Below are 26,002 nucleotides of genomic sequence, written 5' to 3'. Positions count from 1 at the left end.
CGGCAACGGTCGCAACATTGGTGTGTGGCCAGCCAAGCTGTTGAAACACGCCTAACAATAAGGTCCAGACTCGTTACGCTTCAGTGGCAGCTAATCGTTCCGGGGCACTGAGTTAAGTGAGAGAGAGAAAAGTCAACGAACAGTTGATTTATGATTTTCCATTAGTCAAATTGCAACCATACCCTTTTGTCCTTTGCCCCTGCGCCTTGGGCTTGGCTTTCCGCGGAGCTGGCCCTTAGGCTTAATCGGTAGTTAGGAGTTCTCATAGTGGCACAATTTGAAATTATATCCCTGTGAAGGAGGAGACGTCCTCGAGAAATGGGAAACACCAAATCAACGCGCGCGCGGGCTGCGTCCTATAATGGACGGCAGCCAACCGAACACTGAAATTCGAATACATGGCTCTCAAAGAGAGTAACTCAGCTGAGTACCACCGATTAAAACAATCGTTTAATTGTTCAATTGTAATTCGTACGTACATAACCCACGTTGAAAATTCAAATAATAGAACATATTTGTTGTGCACGCTACATATACGGTCGTCTATTGTTCCTTTATATACTAGATTTTGATAGATAGGGTTCGGGTCGAATACCTTATTAGATAGTTAGTATAGCTCGGGCTTTCGAACGGAAACGATCGGTCCCGCGAGGCAGTCGGTGGCGCGTTAAGATTTTGGACCACGGCATGCACACGAGGGAAAACAGATGTAAAGAGGAAATAGGAAGGTAACAGCTGTGAAGACCCACCCTGAAGAGTATCACGATTTTGACAACGAAATTTGAAATCATCTCTAACGGGAAGCTTTGACTAAATAATTCGTTTTGGCTGAGTCTGCAAAAGTGATTTTGACTTGAAATGGTGTTTGTTATGATTATGATCCAGTGTTGAGGCATGTGTAGTTTAATGTTGTTTTTCCTATCTAGTGTTTAGTTTAGTTATTATCACTTCATTCATAAAAAAAGTAATTGTAATTCCTTTTTTTGTTCGATCAGAGGGGGAGATGTTACCGAATGGCAACATTTGTTTTTTATTTATTTGGTGTGGGAATTCAGGGAAGATATTTGTTAAGGTCGAAAGAAGGAAACCGTCAATTTAAATAAAGTGGGCGATGATGGAGTATTTGCGCACGAAATATTTCCATCGTTGCGTTGCGGGTGGTGGTTGGAAAACTCCACCTGAAGTGAGCTGCGATGGATTGGCGGAAGGATTCGATCGCAAACGCACACATCAGGTGATCGAAGGTGGTGAAGGGAACCGAGCGAGCAACCGGGATCATTCGATAGCCAACCTCGTTACAATCGACAAGGCCAAGAAAAGTGTCAACTATCAAAGTGTTTTCGGGAAGTGCGCGACCATTTGTACAGTTCGCGAGTTGTTTTCCCAAGAGTTTGCCTCTATGCCACCACGGTAGAGTGTCTTCCAGAGGAAACAATTCGTGTGAAGTCGCGCGAGTGAACCGATTATCAGGAATCAACCGCCGACGGTTAGTGACCATCGTCGAGAACACGCGGTCACCGATCGCCATTGCGAAACCTCGGGGGAGAATTTCCCTTGCTAACAGCGTCACCGTTCCGAATACGGAACTTCTTCCGGCGGCTGAAGTCCGTGGACCGTACCACCGACGTTACTCCGTATTCCACTGCTCCTGACCAAGAGCAGCAATCTCTCCACGCCGGCCTCCCCCTACCTGAGGCCCGGCAATCACGGCTTTGAACGGCACGGCACGACACGTGCGTCGCCTAAGGACTTTTGCGGGGAGCCAACCTCCCTCACCGACCACCCACCGGCCGCCCATAGGCTGTCCGCCGGTATCTCCACGGCCACCCGTCGACCACTCTCCGGCTGCCCATCGGCTGCCTGCTAGTATCTCAAAGGCTGCCCGCGGCCACCCACCGGCTGCCCATAGCCTGTCCGCCGGTATCTCAACGGCCGCACGCCGGCCACCCACCGGCCTCCCATCGGCCGCCCGCCGGCCACCCACCGGCCGCCCGCCGGCCACCCACCGGTCGCCCATAGGCTGCCCACCGGTATCTCACCGGCCGCCCGTCGGCCAACCACTGGACGTCCGGCAATCGAGCCTGCTGCCACACCGCTATCACCACCTGCCCGGAATCCATCGCCCATCTTCTCAGGATCTGCCAATAAACAATATATCCAGGTAAATTTTCACTAATTTTCGTAGGATCCCCACCATCCGAAAACCTCCCCGACGCAGTTACGCCCTGGGACCCGGGACAAAAGAGGCCTTCTGTGCCCACCCCGGAAGCTGCCGTAGGTTGGACCAGCAGCTTGGGGTCTAGGCGAGTTCCCTTCAGGGCCTCAGCATACTCCCGGGGTCAACGAGTTTCAACTTCAACGTCATTACTTACATGGTATTACACAAAAAAAATCAATGTTGGTGCTGTATTATCAGCCTTATTTTCTTTTTAAGCAATGAGGGATAATCTGCTCAAGAGACACCTGGATGGTTGGTCATTAGTTAGATTGTCTTAGACAAAAAAAAAACAATTTATGAAGAAAATGCAAAAAAGCACGTTTTTCTATACTAAATTCCAAATAAATTTCATTCGCAATGCGGAATACGAGGAAGCAATCAATCACTCCCAAATTTTGCACAGTTGTTTCGATCGTTAAAAGGAATCGAAAAAGCTTTGTTCCAAAGAAACGACTTTGTTGACCCAGTCTAATATACTTATGTATACCAATTTATCTGTTTTATACAAATTTTTGACAATTCGTACAGATTTCGTTTTATATGAAATACAGATTTTTGAGCTAAAGAAGCTATTTTATTTTTGTATGGGATACCGATTTTTCACCCAAATATTGTATGGAATACAGATTTCCGAAAAATGTTATTTTCGTCAAACGGAAAATTCTCCACTGGGCCACTGGATGCTATGTGTGTGTTGTCCGTTGTCTAATGTTAGTGCTTGTTCAGTCAGTACAACCTCTGATTGAAGACGGTGTAGTGTCTTTTTAAATAGATTTTTCATGGAAATGTGATATCTTATAGAGTTTTAAAATTCAAACATTTGGTAATAATGCTACTATTATTCATTCGATTGTTTGTTACACTGCTGCTACTCCCTCACAGAGATCCACTTCTTCTCCGGTTTTCAGTATTAGGTATATACTACAATATAGATCTTTGATACACATTTTTGATTCTTTTAATATTTGATCTCTTTGGCTTCGATTAATCGTGTTTCCGAGCAGCGTCTTCCTCTTTCTCAAGTCAAGTCAACAGTTTTAGTTATTTTTCTCACTGTGTTCAACAGCAACAATTTTCACATTTCTTGTACGACAAATGGTTTCTCACTAAACAACGACGATTTTCATCTCTATCAATGGTGGCAATCCTTTGGATTATGTTTTTTTTTTTCTGTAGGAATACGCTATAAATAGTCTTTAGAACAGAAATCAGGTTCTGTCGTGGATAACATTCATCTCTGTTTTTGATCAGAGACTTTTGACCTGTTTGTTTGAGCTTGTGAAAAATAATAGAATAGCATCCATCAAAAGCAGCTTCCAAAAATACGTTCCTTTCTATCATGCTCTATCTATCTACCATCTCTCAGCAGCCTCGGCAACATCATCATCATACGGTCCCTCAATTCTAGGACGAAACTTGGTTTCGCCTCCATCCTGTATGCAAAATCTTTTAACTTTTGTTTTATTTGGTCAGTTTCCGTTTTTCTTCTGTGATTCGCCTCTCTTTCTCAGGTTTCTTTCATAATAAACGCCTTACCGTTAATTGACAGCCTCGTTTCACCTCTAGGGGCTTTTCTTACCGGTGGTGCCTTTTCCTTTTTTTTTCTAGTTTTTTTTTTGTTCCTATTCATTCTTTTGTTTGTGTGTGTGTTGTTTGTGTGCCTTTTGTGTAGCAATTTTCCTGTAGCCATTTATTAAATAGGTGTCTACTTCCTTCGCGCGTTTCGTCTCGCTCAATGTCAATGCCGCCGCCTACCGTCCTTAGGGGATGGTGGGCTGATGACTGTGGAATGGGGCGAGCGTTTTTATCAGTCGCTCTCTAAAAGTTTCTTTACTTTTTTTTTGTTACGAAGCGACATGACAATGATAACGACTTTGTGCTTTTAACCTAACGTGGGTGCCTCTGCACCGTGTAACAGGTAGGCTAGGAGGGAAAAACTTTAAAGGTACAAATCAGTCGGTTTTTTTTTCTAGGCAGGGGTTTTGGGGTGTTAGGTGCTTTTGAAAGGAATGGTGCCATTTTGTGGAAATAATCATAATACTTAATACAATTTTTTTTTCTCTATCATTTGTTTTCGAAAGACCAACTTTGTAATCTAGTTTTGAATTGACAGCACTTAAAATATCTAGTGAACATTAAGTTCAACAGTGTTGGAAAATGTCACGAAAATGCCATGGAATAAATGTTATGACATAAAATGTCAAATAACCAGTGCTGAAAATGTCATTTTGACATATCTAGATTCAATCCCCTCCAGCTCATAGTAGAAGCTGAACTTGAAACTATGGTATATGAAAAACTTGTGCGGATAGATCAGTTCTTCAAGAAAGTCGCCTAAAACCGCTATGTCTAAAATATTTAAAATTAGTGTCATTGAGTCCATTTGAAAAATATCAATTGATATTATTCATGAATATCAATTGGCATTTTTCGAAAATAGTTTATGCCATTGACCTTGAATATTTAAGTGAGAGCAGAGTTTCCGTGACTTTAATGTAAACCATTGGTATTTTCTAGAGAAAAAATTTCTCAAGAGTTTTCTTCTGAACATCTAACAAACTCCATAGAGTTTGGAGATGTTTCTGTAAGAACGTTAAAAAACTGAATGATTGAGGTGTAAATTTAAAAAAACACAGTTCTGGTGGGATTCGAACCCACGTCTCCCCAATTCGCAAGACATAACAGTGCTGTCATGACAAAGTCAGAGCTGGTTACTCAAGATTTCCAAATCTCTGTGCCACATACACTGATAAACCCTTATAGGGGTGACTTCAAATGACTGAAATTTTAGTTCAGCAATAGCTTTCCTAAAGATTCCTCCTTTAATCTTTTAGAATTTGGAATTTATTTCTTCCCCCGTACTGCTCCATGATAACCTCCAGGGTATCTTCAGGGATACCGCCAATCATTCCTTTAAGGATTCTTACAGGATTTATCTTTTTTTTCTAAAGATTCTCACAGGATTTCCTTGAACTATTAAAACAAGGTTGGTTCAAAAATTCTTCCTGGGATTTCTTTAGCGATTATTCAGGAAAATCCTTTAAGAATAGCTACGGAAGTTCATGCATATATTCTTCATGTGTTTCTTCAAACATTTCTGTGAGAATTTTCCAACAGATTTCTTCAGAAAATCTCTCAAGAATTCAAGAAAAGTCTCCAAGATGCAATTCCAAGAGAAAATTATAGAGATTTGGCGATTATTTCAGATATTTATTCAAAAATTCTGTTTGAAGGTTTCCTTTGAAAATGCAGATTTTTTCCTTCAACTCTTTCAGGAATTATTGTTGAATTTTCTTAATTTTTATTTCATACATTCAGAGATTCCTTCAGACATTTACTAGGGAATTTTTAAGAAGTTTCTCCAGATGTTCCTTCAAATATTCCTCCAATGATTGCTCAGGGCTTAAAGAGACCTTACTTCCAGTTTTTTTTTCCATAGTTTTTTCGGTGATACTTAAGAAATTTCTCCAAAAATTCTCTCAGCAATTCCTACAGATTTTTTTTTCCAGAACGAATTCCTTGGGATTTTTTAAGAATTCATCAAGAAATTCATACACTTATACCTGCAGAAGGTTCTCCTGTTCTTCCAGGTATTCTGCCAAAGATTCTTTCAATAAATTCATTTTTCCAAAATGCATTCAGAGGTTTTCTTATTTTTTTTTTCTCCAGGACGTGTTAGGATTTTCTTCAGAAATTTTTCTATAGCAATTTTTATGCAATTATCCCTGAAGAAACTGTAAAAGAAATATTTCTATGAATTCCTCCAATGGTATTTCCATGGGTTTTTCTTAGGATTCCTTCAAAAACTCCTCCAGAGATCCCTCAGAAATTTATTGGTGGATTTAAACAAGAATTCCACCAGTACCTTTGTTTGCAACTTCTGCAGGGATTTTGTCAGACGACCGGATCTCCAAAGTTATAACAAAAAGTTTTTTTTAAATGGAATTCTTTCAGACAATTCAGTGATTTTTTGAGAATTTCCCTCTGAGATTATTTCAATAAATTTTCCAGCCACAAGAGTAGTTTCCAAAATTAAATCGTGTAGGAATTTCTGCACCAATTTCAGAAGGAATTTCTCATGGAATTCTTGGAGGAACCCTTGAAAGAATTTCGGAAAGAATCTCTGTAGAGTTTTTTTTAGGATATCTTTTTAATGAATTACTGTAAAACTCCAAAAAAAAATCCCGCTCTGAAACTCTTAAAGAAATCCATTAAACTTTGAAGAAGCCTCTTACTTCTTAACAGAACATTAGAAGAAAGCCAAGTGGGAATTTCTGGAAACAAAATCTGAAAGCATTTTTGAAGAAATTACCTGTAAAATTTCTGTGAAAATCTCAGGGAAAACTTTCTAATGAATCTCCAAAAAAAATATATGGAAAAACCACCGCGATTTTTGAAGGAATTCCAACAGGGAGTTTTACAAAACTCCCTAGAGAAATACCGTCGTGCGGGGTGTCATTGGGCCAAAGTGGGGTGACATTGGGCCACTATTCCGCACGTTTAGAATACGACGGGAATGCATATTGTGTGCTAGACCACTGGTAAAAAAAATTCTAAGATAGTTTGCATCCACTGATGGATTCTATGACTTGTATTGAATCCGTGAGATCGATGGACCAATGTTACCCTCTAGCCCCAATGTCACCTCGCACGACGGTACCTCAAGAGATTCTCAGAGAAAGCCTCGGGCGGAGTTCCTAAAAAGTTATTCTTTAAGAAAACTCCTGAAGAAATCCTTTAAAAAAAAATATTAAATTTAATAAAATTCTATAAGATATAATAAAAAAAATTGGAGTATGTGGAAGATTTTCTAAAGAAATTTTTGGACGGATTTTGAACTTTTGATTTTATGAAGAAATCAATTAGGGGTCGCAGTACCGACCACTTTTGATGAGTACCGGTATTTCGGTACTGAGGCTCACAGTACCGGTAGTACCGGTAAAATACCGGTACTGAAAAATTTTTCACTGAAATGAAGAGTTATCAATTTTGAACAATAAAATCTGCTATTTATCAGATATTTGAGAATTCCGGTTTTTAGGGATGACATAAAATCAAATTATAAATAGAACATAAATGTAAATAGATAAAAAATATAGAAGAAGTTGCATGAAACTGTTTTTAGAACTATTGTTTAGCTTCTGACCAGTTTCACAGGCAGTCTAAAAAAAGGAATAACCTTACATACAGCAAAATCAGATAGATAGCTACTATTGAACTGATTTTTTCCTAATTCCTTCTCAAAACTGAAGAAAAACAAGAATCCCAAATCTTACAAGTTAAATTCATAGCTAGTAAATGCATTTTCAACATTAGATATTCAATAAACCAATTATTGCTATGATTATCATGGATTTCCAGAAAGGTTTCATATATGTATGAAACGTTTGTTTGTCACAGTACTTGAATTTAAATGTTTTCGTTTATTTCTATTGAATATTAGCTATACTAACGACCGAATTTCGATACTTCGGGAGAGATTTCCCAGTACCGAAAGTACCGGTACCAAGGCTCAGTCAGTACCGGTATTTCGGTACCAAAAATTGATCGGTAATACCGGGATTTTCGGTACCGGTACTACCGGTACTACATCCCTAAAATCAATGAAAGTAATTCAGAAAGTATTTCTGAAGCGGTTTGTGGACATATGTATTTCTAAAGAAATTCCTGCACTTTGAACGGAATTTTGATAGATTTGATGGAGAAATTTCTGAGAAAACCCATGAAAGGTTTTCTAAAGGAGTTCTTGGAGAGTTTTTTTTCTTGAGAATCCTGAAGTGGTAATTCCAAATGAAATTCAAGAGAAATTTCTGAAGAAATCAATGGCAGATTTCCTAAAAAACTTTCGAAAAGAATCCATAAAAGATGTTCCGAGAAGATTTTTTTCAAAGATTTTCTAAAGGCATCCATGGGGCAAATCCGGAAGGAATCCAAGGTGAAATTTCCCAGTGCATTCGTGATTGAATTTTTATTAAGTTCTCTGGAAAATGTTCTGCTGGGATCGCTTTGGGAATTTCTGAAGGATTTCTATTGAAATCCATGGAGTAATGTATGAAAATATCCATGAATTGCTTTCCAAATACATCCTTTGTCAAATCTCTAAAAGAATCTCTCAAAGAATTTCTGAATAAATCTCTAAAGGATTTCTTCAGAAATTCATGAGTGAATTTGTGAAGCAATTCATGCAAGATTTCTCAAAATAACCTGCTGAGAAATTTCGGAGAAAGAGTCAATGAAATATCTGAATTGAGTCCTGTAAGAAACTCTAGAAACCTCTGGATAAAACCTAGGTATGAATCTTTGAGTAACTTGGAGCAACCTCGCTGACACCACTGCTACGTTAACCAGCTTCACCTCAGCCGATAGCCAACCTGAATCCAATACCTACCTCACCTCACGCTCTGACAGTTTTCCATCTCAGTTCTTCCATTTTCAAAACATTTATGCTTATGAACTTCAGGCTTTACGCATGACTTCCTATCTCTGTGCTCGTTATTTTTTTTAAGGTTAATATCTTTAGAGAAGTCGCTTGCCATTAATGTCATAATCTTTCCTATAATTGTTGATGAGGGAAATAATTCGCCACCTGGTTCTTCAGCAAAGTTGAAGGCAATATTATTTTGAACTTTGTTGCAGCATAGGAGAAAAAAATCCTGTAAAATTAGGACTCCAGATTTGCGGCCATGGATTCTTTCAGAAATTCCTCTAGGTATTTCTTCAAGCAATTTCCCAGGGATTCTTATAGTCAATTCTTAAAAGATTTCTTCAGAAGTTCTTCCGTGGGTTCCTCCATGTATTCTTCCAAAAATATTTTCAGAAATTCTTCTAGAGATTTCATCGAAAATTTTTCCAAGGATTTTTTCCGAAAATTCATCAGAAATTCTTTTACAGTTCTTTTTAAGTATCCGAAGATGGATTTGGATACTTTCTTCAGGGGTTGCTTGAGAAATTACTTGAAAGATTACTTTAGAGATATCTTTGATATTCTTTCAGAAACTTCTCCAGAATTTCTGTCAGAAATTCTTCTAGTTCTTGGTGCAGCAATTTCTCAAAGGACTTCTATGGAATCACTCTAGGAATTCCTTCATAAAGCCTTTGTTGTAGTGATATTGTCAGTGAAACTGGCAACACTGAATACAAGAAGAAATCAGAAATAAAGCGTTAATTCTCTAGGTTAAAAGGTCGTTCCCTTGAATAAGCACGGAAAATACCAAATTGCATATGTATATTGAATTGTATAACTGCTGAATATTTCTAATAATAAAGTGAATTACAGCATTGAAGTGGACGGGCTTGGTGGTCTAGTGGCTACCGCTTCTGATTTATATGCAGATGGGTTCAATCCCTGGCCCGTCCCTTTCCTCCTACTTTGTATCTTTCTATATACTTTCTCTCTGCTCTCTACATATACAACTCATGTATATAAACATGTTCATAGCCGTCGCTAGAACAGAAACGGGTTGAAAAAGCCGTTTCCCTTCCTTCCAAAACTTTCATAGCACAGTGTCACAATCCTATTAGAAAACGCCTACAAGTTATGCAACCAAGCGAACTGTGCCGCACATCTTCAAAATAATAAAAACACACAATTCTATCACCTTCCTCTGGTATCCACACACCAATGTGTGAACCTTCTGCCAGCCAATTCCCACCAACACTCCAACATCCGCATGAATTTGTGCTGGCGCAGAGGTATATTCGACCAGATGTGGATACAAACGATTGCAATCATCACTTCCTTACCCCTTCCCCACATTGACCTGCAACCTGACGTGGCAGGCGCCATTGTCGCCTAAAAATAGAAGATCGCCAACGCTCACACACTGAAGATGCCTGCTAGTCCCCGGCAGTTATCTCATTGGTCCTTGTGTGAGTGTAGCTGGTCTGGCGATACTGGAGTAGCATCCACGGGCGGTCAATCAAGCTCAAGCTCAAGCTCAAAGTGAATTACAGCATTGAAGCTGACATCAAGAATATTTGGGTTCGTGCTGGTATTCAATGTATCTAAATTAGTATCGTCCCCATTTCCATTGAGTTGTTATGCAAATGCATTGATATTCCTCATTTGAAGAAGAAAACTGCATTATTGCATGTAAAACAAAACATTTCGAAATCATGTTTGTGATATACATATTCTTGAACAAAATCGAGCAAAACTGAACGGACTGTGAACATTTACGAACACTTGTTATCCTCAACCAAATGTTTTACTAGTATTCTTAAAAGGGAATCTTCAACACCCGAGATGTTTGGTCACAAGTACTCAAATAAGACTGTTGGGAAATTGAAAAACAATTGTAAGAACATCTTTCACGTAAAAAGTACAACTCAGGAATATATTGATGTATTCTCGAATGTAGTCAGCTTTGCTCAGTAATCGAAACATAAGAGAATCCAGTGATACGGATTCACAAGCTTCCCATGAATTGGTCAACTTTTTATTGTCAAATAAGTAGATATGCAGATATGCTGTCATTACACGGTTTTGAGGAAAATCAACGTTGAATTTGTGGAAATTTTTCAAAATAGCTCCTAGTTATAAACCATGTTTAGAATTCCTCCGGGAAGCTCATCTGAATTTTTTCAATCAATGTTTGATGACTTTCAGCCGAAAAGTGTTCTAAGATTCATCTTAAACTTCATGATTTTAATTGAATTTTTTTCTTGGAATTTTGCCAAAAAGTTCACATTACGTATGTGACAATCTTATTCCCACCCAATAGATCTGACAAAAGACAACATCTATCGTGTATCCACAATAACAAGGCATTGAATGCACAAATATTTACATACAAGATGATGGAATCTTAAACGTGTCAGCCTCGCACCCTTGTGGTTCACATAAACATCAAAAACTCTGTAAATAAAACTTAGTCGATCTCAAAACAGACATTTTTTCAAAAATCCACGAAACGAAAAATCTTGAAATGTCAGATAGCTTAAATGATTTATTACTTTTAATTTACTTTACTTAAATGATTTTTTACTTTAACTTTTGATATTTTTGAGTTTTTCAAAAAATCGCCCCCATTTTTAGTATTTTTGCCCCCCAATTATGGTTTTTAAAATTTTCACCCCCTTCGGCCTGATTTTCGACCCCTGTGGGCGATTTCGCGCACTTTGGGAATCACCGCTCTAAGGCTTACTTCTTCTGGTGTTCTTCTAAGAGTTTCTTTAAAATCTTGTCCGATGATTCCTTTAGAAAGCCGCCCGTTGATTACTTCAGAATTTTTTCCAGGGATATCTTCAGAAATTTTTAGGATTTCATTTGAAAAATCAATTTTTAAGGTATATTTTCAAAATTTTTCCAAGTATGCCTACAGAAATATTCTCAAGAATTTCTGTATAAGTTCTCTCAAGGATTTTTTCCAACAACTATCCCAATGGTTTACCTAAAAATTCTCCAGATGGTTCTTTCAGGAATTCGTGCGAGTTTTACTCCACAAACTTCATAAGGGAATTTATCCAAGGATTGCAAATGAAGTTCTCGCAGAAATGTCACTATGGGGATTTCTTCGGAAATACCTTTCAAAAACTCGTACTATTTCAGATTGTCTTCCAGAAATTCTTCCAGAAAGAGTTATTTCTCAGAACATATACAGAGATTTATCCAGGTGTTTCTACTGCGATATCTTTAGAAATACATCGGCTTATTCCTCCACAAAATACTCAAGAACTTTGCAGGGAACTCTTGAAAATTTCTCAAAAGATTCTTCTAGAAATACAACCATCAATGACGTTTCCCAAGAAATTTCGCTTGACATTCTTCCATTTTATGAAGATTTTTTTTTCTTTTTTTATGAATTTTATCTAGAATTGCTGCAGGAATCTTTCAGGGATTCCTTCAGCTTTTCTTCCTTTGAAGAATTCCTTCAGGAAGTTTCACAAAAAAAAAACTCGACTTGAAATTTGTTCAGAAATTTCACCGTATTTTTTTTACATATCAGAAATTCCTCTACGGTTATTTCATAAACATTTAAGGATTTTCTTCAGGAATTAAATCACGGAAAAAAGCTTGAATTATGATGAGCGCAATTTTCTAATCAGAGGTCACCACTTGTTTTGTTTTTATGAGAAACTCTGACAAAATCGTTTGATTTTTTTTATGAGAAGTGGTTATTCCTTGCTTTTGAGGTGCAAAACAGTTGCCACATTATCTTGCAATTATGTATGCGTCAAATTGAAACATAATTGTGATCAAGGAACTAATAAATTAGTACGTAGGGTATGTGTATCACCAGTAATCTCATGCTCCCATTTTCATCCTATTCGAAAACAAGCGATTACGGTACTTATTGACTCCGTTCTTTTTGTTTTCATGGGTGCTCACTTCTAACAAAAAATACAAAAAAAAGAAACAAAACAAACAGCGCTTCAATCCTTTGTTTTTCGTGGGATGAATATGGGAGCCACATGCTTAATAAGGGAACCAATACCCTACTTAGTTTTTTTGTATTATGCTCATCAGAAATACTCTCTCATTAAATTTTGGGAGAAAATATAAAGCTTCATAATTTTGTAATGTAGGGAAAATACAATTAGACAATGTAAATAAGGCGCGATACTTAAGTCATTAAGACTTGTGAAAAAAATAGCACTTGTTTCGGAGGGATTCGAACCAACGACTTCGTTCCGCTAGTCCGTTGCTTTAACCAACTAAGCCACAGAATAGGATATGATAGCGAAAAGCTTCTAGATGAGCTGGATAAATTCTCAAAAAAAACGAAATATTCTTTTCAGACTTGGGGGTACATTATTGTAATTATGCAGCAATTAATGATAATTATAATCTCTGGTCATCTACTTCGAGATAATAATCATGGAGGAACCCTCAGAGCAAAGAAGAAATGTTAATGGAATTTTATATTAAATTATAATATTTAAGTATTATTTTAAAAACTCTAGATGTATATCATAACTCATTTCTGACACACTTCCTGGAATAAATTTATAGACTATTTTCTACAAAGCCTTACAAAGAAACTCTCACAAGAAGGTCGATGTAAGTGAAGGGTTTCTTCAAGTAAGTATTCACAAATTCCAGATAAAAATACTGAAAATCTCTTGAAGATACTCTATTTGAAACAAACATGGTCTTGGAGAAGCTCTACTAAGAAATAAATAGAAAAAAATCCAAAAGAGCTATGTATACGGAAATCTTGAAAAGGCCTCCATACATTACAATCCTACAAAAACTCACAGAGGGATTTTTAAAGCCTGTTGGACCAATTTCCCGATGGTGTGCTTCCAGAAGATATCGGTATAATACTTTTGTGGACACTCTTGCTTTTCTCAGTAATTTCTGCAGTGTTCCATGGGTAATTTTCCTGAACAAGTGCCGGAAGCCTTTCTGAAAGAGACACCCTGAAAGATTTTGTAATGGTTTAAAAGCGGATATCTGAAGATTTTTTTTTTTATTTTTTTTTTGTTTTGGAAGAACTTCTACAGTTATCTGTCGAGGATTTATCCGGATGAGTTACTATGTGTGGCCGCCAAAGGTATAAAACAGCTAAATATGTCAAGAGTTCCAACGAGTCTAAGCATTCGACCGGAAATTCCCTCACAAATTCTTTCAAGCAATTTTCCATCGATTCTCTCGGAAGTTTTCTTCAGGAATTCGTTTAGAAGTTCCACTAACTCTACAAATTCCACAAATAATTCTTTCAAAGCATCCATGAATTTGAAAATTCTTTCAGAGATTCCTTCAAAAATTTCATTAGACATTTATTTAGACATTTCTACAGAGATTCCGTTAATACAACTTTCAGCGATGCCTTTAGAAACTATTCCACAGTTTTTCAGAAAGTGTTTCAAAAGTTCCTTCAAAAATTTGTACTTGGGATACTTCGGAAAATTTTCCCAGGATTTCACCAGAAATTCTCCAGCAACTTCCAATTTCTCCAGGAATTCCACTAGCGATTCCTCCACAAATTTCATAACTTCTGTCAGAAGATCTTCCTGGGATTTCTTTAGAAATACCTCCAAAATCTAAATACTCTTGAAGAAAAATTGTGAGATCCATAGGGGAATTTTCTGCTGGGATTCCTATAGAAACTGCAAAGGGATTTCTTCAATTGCTCCCATTGCTATTATTATTTTTTTTTTCCTTCAGAGATTTCTTTACAAATTTCTACAAGGATTACTTTGAAAAGACTACTACAGATTTTTCAATATTTTTCATGAACCTTTGCTGATTCTTATATAATTTTTTTCAGGGACTCCTTTGGAAACTCCTCGTAGATTTACTTTCAAAAATCATCAGGAAATCCTTAAGAAATTCAGTCAGAATTCCTCTCAAAATCTTCCAAGGATTCCTTTACATTTCAGAATGTCCTTCAAAAATTTCTCCAGGAACTTCTTTAGAAAATCTTGCACGGATACGATTTAAAAATGTTACATGGATTCCTTTATAAAATACTTAAATAATCATTTTTAGAATAATCTTGCATAGATTGTTCCAGAAATTCATCAACGAATTTCTTCAGATTTTTTTTTCATGGCGGTATTAGGAGGTATGTTTCAAAGTAATCATTTGGAAAACCACTTCAGCAAACATTTCATAGATTTTTTTGAAAACGATTAACGGGTACATTGAGAATCAGAAGATTAACTCCTTCAAAATTTTGTCAGAAGCTTTCTAAAGCATTTTCTTCAAGGAGTGCTTTCGAAATTCTATAGGAGATAAATGAGGCAATTCCCAAGATTTTTTTACATTCGTTTAGATATCCCTTCAAGACATTTCTCATCCAGAAACTGTTCTAAGGATTTCATAAGAAAGTTAAAAAAAAACTCTCCAAGAATTCCTACAGAGTCTTTCATAGAATCTCATAAGGATTCTTACGGAACAGCTGGGAGACATTTCTTCAAAACTTTTTCTGAAATTTCTGAAATGGTTCAATAATATTTTTGAAGAAATCCCCTGAGGCCCTCACAGAAGAAAAGCCTTTATAGTGTACGGGGAGAATTCCTGAACAGAAATTCCCTTTGAGAATTCTCTTTCCTGCAATTTATTGATTTTTTGGAAATATCTTATCAGCCTCTGCAAGAGTTTAAAGAAGGCTCCAAGAAGAACTTCCTAAAGGACTTTTCGGAAGAATCGTTGAAGAGTTACTCCAGATACATTTTTCGAACACTACCTCATATAAAAGAGGGTTTACAGTAATATTTACCGAGGAATTTTCTTGAGAATCTCTATAGATTTTTTTTGAAAAATTTACAAAAAAAAAAACTATCGGTTTATTTCAAGGAGAGCTTTTGGAGGTATCCTTCAAGGAATCTAAATTCTTCGTGATGATAGAATGAAATATTTGATTTTATACATTTCTCAGGAGCATTATCCAAGGAACTCCCAGAAAAACCCAGGTATCAATAACTGAATATTGAATATCCAGGACAATTTTTGAAAAAAAAAAACGGTAGTAAAACAAAATTTTCAAGTGAATGTGTTTTCTCATAAAATTTATAAGAGCATCTATTTGTTGATCAATAGATTCTAAATCCATTTCTGAAGGTTTATAGAAATTTAAAAAAATTCCAGATAAAAAGTATCATTACAAGACTTTTTTTATGACACGAATGCCACAATAATGGTAAAGTGTCGTTAATAAATAGTAATAATAATAAAATCAAGCAGTTTTTGGAAAATTTGTATTTTTTTTTTAATTTTATTGCTTGGCGTGCACAGATAACAATGTTATTGAAGAGCAGAGGGAATCATAAAAACAGAAATTTACCATTCTTTTGGCAAAAGAAAAAGAAAAGTTGAACATAGAACAACACGCATAAATATAAATTAAAATGGTAGGCGAATATATAGAAAATGAAATACAACCTTTAAAAAGGAACATATCCTCAGATCTGAAGTATGTTTAAAATGTAAATTATGATTGTCCTTGATCAAAAAGACATACAGTTATGGAACGGGATCCTTAACTTGGTATGGATCCCATACAAATTCTAGGATGAAATAATTTAGTTAGCGCTTGAAAAACTATCTAAGTTTTGGTGGAATTCCTACTGTAAGTTTTTTTTAGAAACGATGAAATTTTGTAACGAAAAAGATTTTTTAAATTTTGTTGTTTGGGAGACCATGCAAAAAATTTCATGGCATTTCCACTACAGTTGACGTCAACAAATTGCTTCCCACAAAATGAAACCATTACCACGAAGCGCGACTAAGTATTTAGCATCTATCAGCAGCACAGTTTTGGACATTCCAATATTACAGCAGTTTTAACGGATTCCTGTTTATGAAAGCTACAATCATTACAATACTGTTCCTAACATCTTCAAGCTACGGTAAAAAAAAAATAATACTCTTGATATGTCTTACCAAACGCATTCCATTTCGCTGACTATAAATCTCGTACAAACTGGCAACACTGCTAGACTTGAAATAAAATCCTGGAAAAGAAACTTAACTTAATAATGTCAACAACTTCTCCACACTCCCAACTTCCTAGTTCTGCTCCTTGGCAATCCCCGGCATCAAATAAGTTACCATCGTGCCCTTGCCCTTCACGTTGATTGTCCCTCGGCACGTCAGGTTGTATCCCTTGTCCTTGACGATCTCGTACACATCCTCGGTGACCTGAATGTGATCCATCACGCCGGTCGAGTCCATCCGGGAGGCCACATTCACCGCGTTGCCCCAGATGTCGTACTGGGGTTTGCGGGTGCCGATCACACCGGCCACCACCGGCCCTATGTTGATACCTGCAATGGGAATTGTGGATCAGAAATTAGAGGTTTGTTCAATATTTAAAACTTTCGAAAATTTTCTCGGACCTACTCCGAGAATTAGATTGAATGATTCGGAAATTTCTCTAGGAATTCCTTCGGAAATTCTTCTAGGAATTCCTTCGGAAGTTTCTCTGGGAATTCCTTCGGAAATTCCTCTAGGAATTCCTTCGGAAATTCCTCCAGGAATTGCTTCGGAAATTTCTCAGGAATATCTTTGGAAATTCCTCCAGGAATTTCTTTGGAAATTCCTCCAGGAATTCCTTCGGAAATTCGTCCAGGAATTCCTTGAAAAATTCCACCAGGAATTCCTTCGGAAATTCCTCCAGGAATTCCTTCGGAAATTCCTCCAGGAATTCCTTCGGAAATTCCTCCAGGAATTCCTTCGGAAATTCCTCCAGGAATTCCTTCGGAAATTCCTCCAGGAATTCCTTCGGAAATTCCTCCAGGAATTCCTTCGGAAATTCCTCCAGGAATTCCTTCGGAAATTCCTCCAGGAATTCCTTCGGAAATTCCTCCAGGAATTCCTTCGGAAATTCCTCCTGGAATTCCTTCGGAAATTCCTCCAGGAATTCCTTCGGAAATTCCTCCAGGAATTCCTTCGGAAATTCCTTCAGGAATTCCATCGGAAATTCCTCTAGGAATTTTTACGGAAATTCCTCCAGGAATTCCGTCGGAAATTCCTCCAGGAATTCCTTAGGAAATCCCTCCAGGAATTCCTTAGGAAATTTCTCCAGGAATTCCTTAGAAAATTCCTCCAGGAATTCCTTCGGGAAATTCTCCAGGAATTTCTTTGGAAATTCATCTAGGAATTCATTCGAAAATTCCTCTAAGAATTCTTGTGCAAATTCCTCCAAGAATTCGTCCAAGAATTCCTTCGGAAATTTCTCCAGGAATTTCTTCAGAAATTCCTCCAATACTTTTTCCGGATATTTCTCCAGAAATTTCTTCGAAAATTTCACCAAAAATTGCTCCAGCAATTCCTTCGGAAACTCCAGGAATTCCTACGGAAATTCTTCCAGGAATACTCCCAGAAGTTCAAACTATGATTGAGCGAATACCATCTTACCTATCCTCATCCTAAAATTATTAAAGGAATGCTCGTTGACGTCGGTAATCTTCTGGAACAGCTCCAGCGCGTAGTCCAGCATGGCCGTCACATGTCCGGACTCGCTCATTGCCACCACCGTATCGCCGCCTCCACCACCGCCACTGTTCAACGTCAGCCCAGAGGCGGCCATGTAGGTCGATCCCGTCGTTTTGATTTTCTCCACGTGCCGAAAGCGATCCTGCGCCAGCAGTTCGTCAAAGTCCACAATGATTTCGTTGAGCAATCGGAGGCACTCGACGCCTTCGTTGTTTCCCTCCAGTTCGATGTAGAATTCGCTAAAGTTCGGAATGGACGCGAACATGACACAGGCCCGGTCGCACTGCTCGTGGTAAATTTCCTGTTGAGGGTGGGACATTCCAAAGAAAATGCGTTAATTTTCTCACGAACGACGACGTTTAAAGACTTCCACGCCAATTACCTCGATGTTCTTCTCGCGGCGCAGAAAATGATCCGCCACGTGCACCGGCAGAATGTTGGCCAACAGCTTCCGGTTGTACGCCTGCAGGTGCTCCATGTCCTCCTTCTCCTCGGTGGCCTGCAGCTTCCAGATGAAGTCCAGTCGGCGGGTAATCTCTGTCTGCTGGCTGTGCATGATCTGCGCGATGACGAACACCACCAGAAAGGCGACGTCGATTAGGAAGCGCTCCGTTGTGTAGAACCTGTGGTGGGTGGAGAGAGGTGAAACAAGAAAAAGGGGGGTCAATTACAATCGCGTTAATTCGGGACGGGATGCTTTCTCTGGGAATGAACGTGGGAAAAGGTTCCAGCGAGGCGTGAAATTAAAAATTAGAAGTTTTTTGCTGGTGAAGCAAGAGGCTCTTGCACCCTGTATTATTACAGCGAGGTGTGGCGATTTATTTTGAGCACAGTGCTAATTACCTTTATGAGAGGTCTTTTTGATCGTTTAATTCAATCCAGACGGACAAAGCTCGTTTTACATCATAATGTTTATCGAGTGGAAAATGTTGCGGTTAATGTAAAGCGAAAATGATATTCATTATTTTTTCCTTCTAAACCATGGCATGGGGGGGAAAATCCGTTCAACAGACATTTGAATAGGAAGGTCCGGGCAGTGTAGGGTTAAGGCCGTGTTCTACAACAAAAGTAATAGCCAGGACTACTCCCTACTCGACCCACTAAACACATTCCCATGGTCGCCAAACCCTTTGTCTCTCCGGAACCACCAAGAAGGCATTGCTTCAGAGAGGGGCTAGTGCACATCGCACCCTCAAGGTAAGCTGCGATAAGGCCCTATCAGCTAGCACATAGAAGGACGTGTCGACATGGAGCCTCCACCTGCCTCGGCCCTTACCGGAGACCCCTTTCCAACCTCGGGCTCAGATCCAACCCAGTAGACCGACGCCGCAACAGCAACGCTACCAGGATATTCTCTCGGGGGCCATTTAATCGCTGTAAGGGTCGATTTCGACCGCAGGGCACCGGTATGACCTACGAAGCCGACTCCAAGTCCTTGGACCACCTCTTGTATAGCGTCTGAACTAGCCATTCTACAAAACCACGCGTCACCCCCTTTGAATCTCCAAGACGATGTGGATGATAGCCGTTGAAACTGCATTCCAGTTAAACTCAACTTTCTCTGATTGAACTGTCCCACGCGCGCTGCCATGGAGGCCACCGACTAGAAAATTATAACAGCTTTGACGACGACTGTTTAGTAGACTTTTTGGGTATTTTTGTGGCGTTTCAGTGTTCTCGAGGATCAAAAACAACTATATGTTTTCTATTTCCAACGTTTCGATTCTTATTAGATCTTCTCAGGGAATCTGTAATTTTATTGGACGTTTACATTGGTTTTTAACGCGTTACGCAACACTTAACACATACCGAATAAGTTGTTGTTTCTTCATCTAGTAGTTGTTTCTCGAAACATTTTGACTGTCATTTCTTGTTTTTGCTACAAAAAGTTGTTAATTAACCCTCTAATTCCCAATTTTTTTTATTTTGATCTAAATATCATTTTTCGTCATCTAAAATCGATTTAAACATGTTTTGGAAGATGATTCTTTTCAATTCTCGATTTCGTGAATTTCAGTTTTTGATTTTTCTTATTTTTATTTTTGAACATCCCCACAGTTTTATATTTTTCCTGGAAGCCTATTTGGAGTACGGATTTTTTTGAGATGGAAACATTCTGAGAATTTATGATAATTGTTAAAATATTTTTATTTTTTTTTTCATAAAAAAATTATTTTCCGTGTAATTTTATTTTTAAAATATGTTATTTGTAGCGATTCAATACAAAATAAACAATGACTTCTAGAGAGTGACTGAAACACCAATTTTTCTATGATTTAAAAGAAAATGTAAATAAGCTTTAAAATACACCAAAAACCATTTTAAGATATACAAAACAGTCCTAAGTATCAGCCAAAAATATAAAAAAAATGATTTTCCACGAAACAAAAATAACAAAAATGTTCAAACTATACCCCGTCTAAAGGCGGGGTTGGGTATTAGAGGGTTAAGGCATACCTAATTGTCACTCACTACTTACAAATTTGTCCGTTTTTTGGAATCTGGACGTAGTCTACGCTGGTCTACTCCACTCTATAATAAACCAAAAAGAACGAAAACGAATAACCAAAACAGAACCGATGTAAACATGACACGAACCAACCACACTGATACAATTATAACCGACCATACAACACACAAATAGAACGAACTTTAAGCTGTCATTTTGAAAACTATACGCAATCAGTTTTTCAAAATTTGAAGGTTTTCCGGTTCCAAAAAACGGACAAATTTGTAAGTAGAGAGTGACAATTAGGTATGCCTTAATTAACAATCACTGTTCGAATTAAACGCTATCGGTGCAGGACTAGGCTAAACTAGATGTATTTCTGTACTGTGATAGTTCTTATAGAAATAAAGTAAGTATGTGAAACGAAGTTTATAATCACTTTAACGTGCGGATTCCAGCCTCCCACCTACCACTTGCTCGATCAATCACTTCTTGTAGCAAAACAAGAAATGACAGTTAAAATGTTTCGAAAAACAACTACTAGACGTGGAGCGGACCTGGTGTGATGGTTAGAACACTTGAGGACCTGGGATCGAATCCCACTCCCGACAAACTTGCAAAACGCGAGTTCTTCCTTCAAAAGGGAAGTAAAGCGTGGGTCCCGAGATCAACTAGCCTAGGGCTAAAAATCTCGTTAATACAGATAAGAAAAAACTACTAGACGAAGAAACAAAAACTTATTCGGTATGTGTTAAGTGTTGCGTAACGCGTTAAAAAGCAATGTAAACGTCCAATAAAATTACAGATTCCCTGAAGAAGATCCAGTAAGGATCGTTAGAAATAGAAACATATAGTTGTTTTTAATCCCCGAAAAGACTGAAACACCACAAAAATACCCAAATAGAAAATTTTATCAAGTTCATAACATATTGTGCTATGATGTTATGAAAAATTTCAATAACTTATTATGTTATAAACTGGATGCAGGATGATGTTAAAATAACTAAAATTGTAATAAAAAGTACACAGGTGTAATCAAGAAAATAACATATTGTGCTATAAACAAATCCAAATTATAACAGAACGTAATACAGTGGTTTTTCGATTTTGTAACGATTCTATTTAATCACGCTCCATTATATCACACTCGATTTTAGCACGCTATTTTTTCGATTATTTCACGCTATGATAATCGATACAAATATCGCACAGCACATATTCCAAACTACATAGGATACATGAATCGTCATAAGTAAGATATTTTGCACATTAGTATGCGATTATGGCGCAATTGGTGACAGACCGGACACAGGATTCGATTATCTAGAGTTACATTCCCATGCTTTGCTCTGCATCGAGTCCGGTCTACAAAGTTGTCCCTAAAAATAAGGCTTTCTTTCCAATGCGCATGAAAATTAGGGTGGTCCATATTTTCAAAGAAAATGGAAACCAAACTTTTTTATTTGCAAGAATAATTATATACATTCTTCGGAAAAGTTGTAGATCTAGCAATTTTGAGCAGTTTGCTGAAGACAGTTTTTATGTAGCTTTAAAATTTACCGATCTAGAGATATTTTTCTGAATAAGCTTAGGGTGGTTCAAGAAAACCCGGTTTTCTGGCATTAACTTTTTCAGTTTCGATTTTTCATCGAAGTCGCCCAAGAAACACTTGTAGAGCCTTTGAAGACGCGTCGTTTCGTGCGCTGAAATGATCGTTATCTCTTTTGTTTCAATGGTTATAGGTGTTTTTCTTTAAAAATCTTTTTTTTTGAAGACGAGTTGGGGCAAACACAAAAAAAATCTTTTGCCCGCATTCAAAAGAGAAGTGTTGTTATAAAACATCAAAAAATTAGAGGGGTGCTAATTTTGTAACTCAAGTAAAAAACATTTTGGTGCACTAAGAATGTTGCTACGTCATTCCGTTCAAAAGATATTGATGATTTTCTAAAAAAAATAGGCACTTTTCAAGTATTTTTTACTTGAGTTTAAAAAATAACAGCCCTCTATTTTTTGATATGTTTTATAATAACATTTCTTCTTTTGAATGCGGGCAAAAGAAGTTTTTTTATGTTTGCCCCAACCCGTCTTATCACCTTTTCAAAAAAATATGATTTTTAAAGAAAAACACCTGTAACTATTGAACCAACAGAGATAACGACCATATCAGTGCACGAAACGATGCGTCTTCGAATGCTCTACAAGTGTTTCCTGGGCGACATAGATGAAAAATCGAAACTGAAAAAGTTAACACCAGAAAACCGGTTTTTCTTGAACCCACCCTAAGCTTATTCAGAAAAATATCTCTAGTTCGGTCAATTTGAAAGCTACATGAAAACAGTATTCAGCAAACTTGCACAAAATTGATAGATCTACAACTACAACTCTTCCGAAGAATGTATATAGTTATTCTTGCAAATAAAAAAGTTTGGTCTCCAATTTCTTTGAAAATATGGACCACCCTAATTTTTAGGAGCAACTTTGTAGAAGACCATATTTGTCTAAAAAATCATTTGGAGGCGCTGAATGCATCTTTCCTCGTACATCTGTTTTGTGGACCATTGTGCAATGATAACGCAGATTGCATCATGTGACACGGTACGGCTCGCATAGCAGACCTAAACATCTCTGGAACCTCTGCAGTAGCTACTTTTGAGGCCAGGTTCAAAACTCCGTCCGAATCTGGGGCCATACCTACGCTAAGCTCCACATCGGTGGCCCTCTCTTCATCGCCAACCCCAGTCCGCAGCTGTCCTATGAAAGGAGGCCAAGGACTAGGATCATGACGCGGAAAGAGTCCCTCGATGATACCCTCCAGCATCTCTGGAGATTGCTCAGTAAGAGCCGTTACACCTTTCGTCTTGGCCATCACGATCCTGTTGGTATCATCTCACGGATTCACATTGACACTCAGATCGTGCTCGCAGCATCCGCCGCCTAGCCCGTACAGATCAGACAAATGAGTGCACTCGTGCAGCCTTGTGCATTGTGGCCTTCTGCGTCGCATCTCCTACACAGTTTACTGCTGTCAGAGTGTCAGGGCCTTTGCAGTCCCATGACTTGTGTCCTGGTTCCAGATACCCAAAATAAACTTCCGGTGGCTCATGGAATGTCAGATGACATAAGCACCAGCCTACATTAATCCTCCCTACTTTAACGGCCTTTTTTTCGTCCACCACAGGTAGCTCAACCAAACCTACCTGTGTCCCTGCTGACCCTTTCCGTAGCCTAAGGCCTGTAGTACACAGGGTCAAATATTTGACAAGGGAAGAAGGCAGGAAACAACATCAGCTTGACACTAATGAAAATTCGATCAAGTCAAACAAGATGTTTGAGCATTGGTTTCTTTTTGGACAAATATTTGACCCTGTGTACTACTAGCTTAACAGCTGCGGCGGTCACCTGCACTTCGTACTGTTGTCGCAGTGACGTGATGAGTTCTTTCACTTCGGTGACCTCGTCTAGGGTTTTCACCTTCAGAGTCGCCTGTTGTATGCGAGCCCTCATCTCTACCTCTTCGCCAGAGGACCTCTTCCACCAAACTTTTGTAGCCGGCGCGCCTTGCGCTCCTTATTGCGCTTCAGCTCCGCAGGATAATCTCGCCCATACGAGTACATCTGATACTGCGCACGTCGGCTCTCAATACCACGAGATTGGCGTCGCCTTCAAGACATCCGAGTACTTCGACTGTTCGGTCTTGATGACGAGCGTGCCGCCTTTCTCGCACTTGGCACATACTCTTTAACGTCTTTTTCTTCCGCTCGATCTTCGTCCATGAGGGGTCCTCCACTTGATTCGCCCTACTCTGTGGCTACGGGACGGACCAGCCTTTTCTGGCCCACCCTTCCCAGCTTTCCAGAAACCCTGGCTGGGGTCCGACTTACCGGCATTGCTGCCGACCTTCGGGGTAAGCATACGCCTAGTTTTACGGGCACCGCCAGATAGTTTCTCACCTGACGGCTACCTCGCCCGCTTCTTCGAGAGCTTGTCACTAGCAGTCGCATCCGCCACAGCATTTGGGATTCGTGCAAAAGCGAAGGCCTACGTCTGGATAGACTTCGTAATCTTTGCTTTCACAGGTTCTGCCGGTGTTGCAGTCTTCACGAGTCTCACGTGATCTTGCTTGACATCGTCCATCGACTTACGAAGTCGCAATAGGGTCGTTTCAAGGTCCTTGTTTATGTTGGGTCTCGTGGACGCAAAGCCGATGATATTACTAAGCTGCTGCTCAGCCACCTCTATTGCAGATTATTCCAGGGAAACTCCTCCATGAAGCATTTTTTAATGTTTTTTTTTCTGTTATCATCGTGGAAAGGGTATTCTAGCAAGAGTTCAGCAAGATTTCTTCTAAATATTCCTCTGAGAATTCTTTAAGAATGTATTCCTTCCCAATAACTACTTTGATATTTTCTAAGATATAAGTTTTTTTGCAGGATTTTCTAGAATAATTTCAGCAAAATTCCTACAATATTGCTACAGAAGTACATGCACGTATTCCTTAATGTTTTCTGCAAACATTTCTGAAAGAATTCCTCCAGAAATATCATCAGTTTTATTCCCAGAGTTTTTCGTAGGGATTTCACAGGAAATTACTCCAGAAAGTTCTCATGACATTCTCTTAGCATTTACTCCTGGGGTTTCTCCAGGAAAGTCTCCAAAGATTTCTTCAAAAGATGCAACTACAGGAGATGTTTTCACGGAGATTCGGAAATTCTTTCAGATGTTCCTCTAGGGTTTAACTTTAGAAATTCAGAAATATTGCTCCTAACTCTTTCATAAATAGTTGTTCGAATTTCTTTAGACGTCCCGCCATGTATACATTCGTTTATTCAGGGATTCGCTCAGGCATCTATTTAGAAGTCATCCAAAAATTTCACAAGAGATTCTTCTGGAAGTTCCTTCAGAAGTATTTCTCCAGTTTTCCTCCAGAGATTAATTGAAATGCATTCAAACCTTTATTCAGGGATTGTTTCAGGAATTTCTCCAAAGGTTATCTCAGCAGCTTCTGCAAAACTACTTCAGAATCTATTCCTTTGCAAGAAATTCTTCCATGAATACCTGCAAAGTGTTCTGCTGTTTTATGTGGTATTCTTTCACAGATTCCTTCAAAACTACAGTTTATTTTCAGAAATTTATTCATGAACTTGTTAAAAGAATTTCTTTAAATTTTGTATAAGGAGCTCCTCCCAGGGAACCCTTAAAAAATTATTGAGGGATTTCTTCAAGAATTTTACCAGTACTATTGTCTGATTTTTTTCTGGTATTTCAGCACACATTTTTAAGTGATTTTTTCTGAAAGCCTTCTACGGATTTTTCCCTGGAATCTCTACATTATTATTTTTTCTATGAACCGAGGAGGTATCTTAACCCTCTAATACCCAATCCCGCCTTTAGACGAGGTATAGTTTGAGCATTTTTGTAATTTTTGTTTCGTGAAAAATCATTTTTTTAT

General features: G+C 38.3%; 1 protein-coding gene across 2 annotated transcripts in view; it reads right to left on the bottom strand.

Annotated features, from left to right (window-relative positions):
* Positions 1-4,233: 4,233 nt before the first annotated feature.
* Positions 4,234-26,002, bottom strand: part of LOC109405826 (adenylate cyclase type 6) — a 626,637-nt gene continuing 604,868 nt past the window's right edge. For both annotated transcript variants that reach the window (XM_062855487.1, XM_062855488.1), the window contains exons 18-20: positions 18,487-18,727; positions 18,027-18,405; positions 4,234-16,933 (exon numbers count right to left, since the gene is read on the bottom strand). In XM_062855487.1, the coding sequence (XP_062711471.1) occupies positions 16,677-16,933; positions 18,027-18,405; positions 18,487-18,727 (877 nt within the window). In that variant the 3' untranslated portion in view covers positions 4,234-16,676. The remainder of the gene's footprint in view (positions 16,934-18,026; positions 18,406-18,486; positions 18,728-26,002) is intronic.

This window comes from Aedes albopictus, chromosome 3 (assembly GCF_035046485.1).
Source record: "Aedes albopictus strain Foshan chromosome 3, AalbF5, whole genome shotgun sequence".
Classification (NCBI taxonomy): domain Eukaryota; kingdom Metazoa; phylum Arthropoda; class Insecta; order Diptera; family Culicidae; genus Aedes; species Aedes albopictus.
This window is presented reverse-complemented; position numbering and strand designations above follow the sequence as displayed.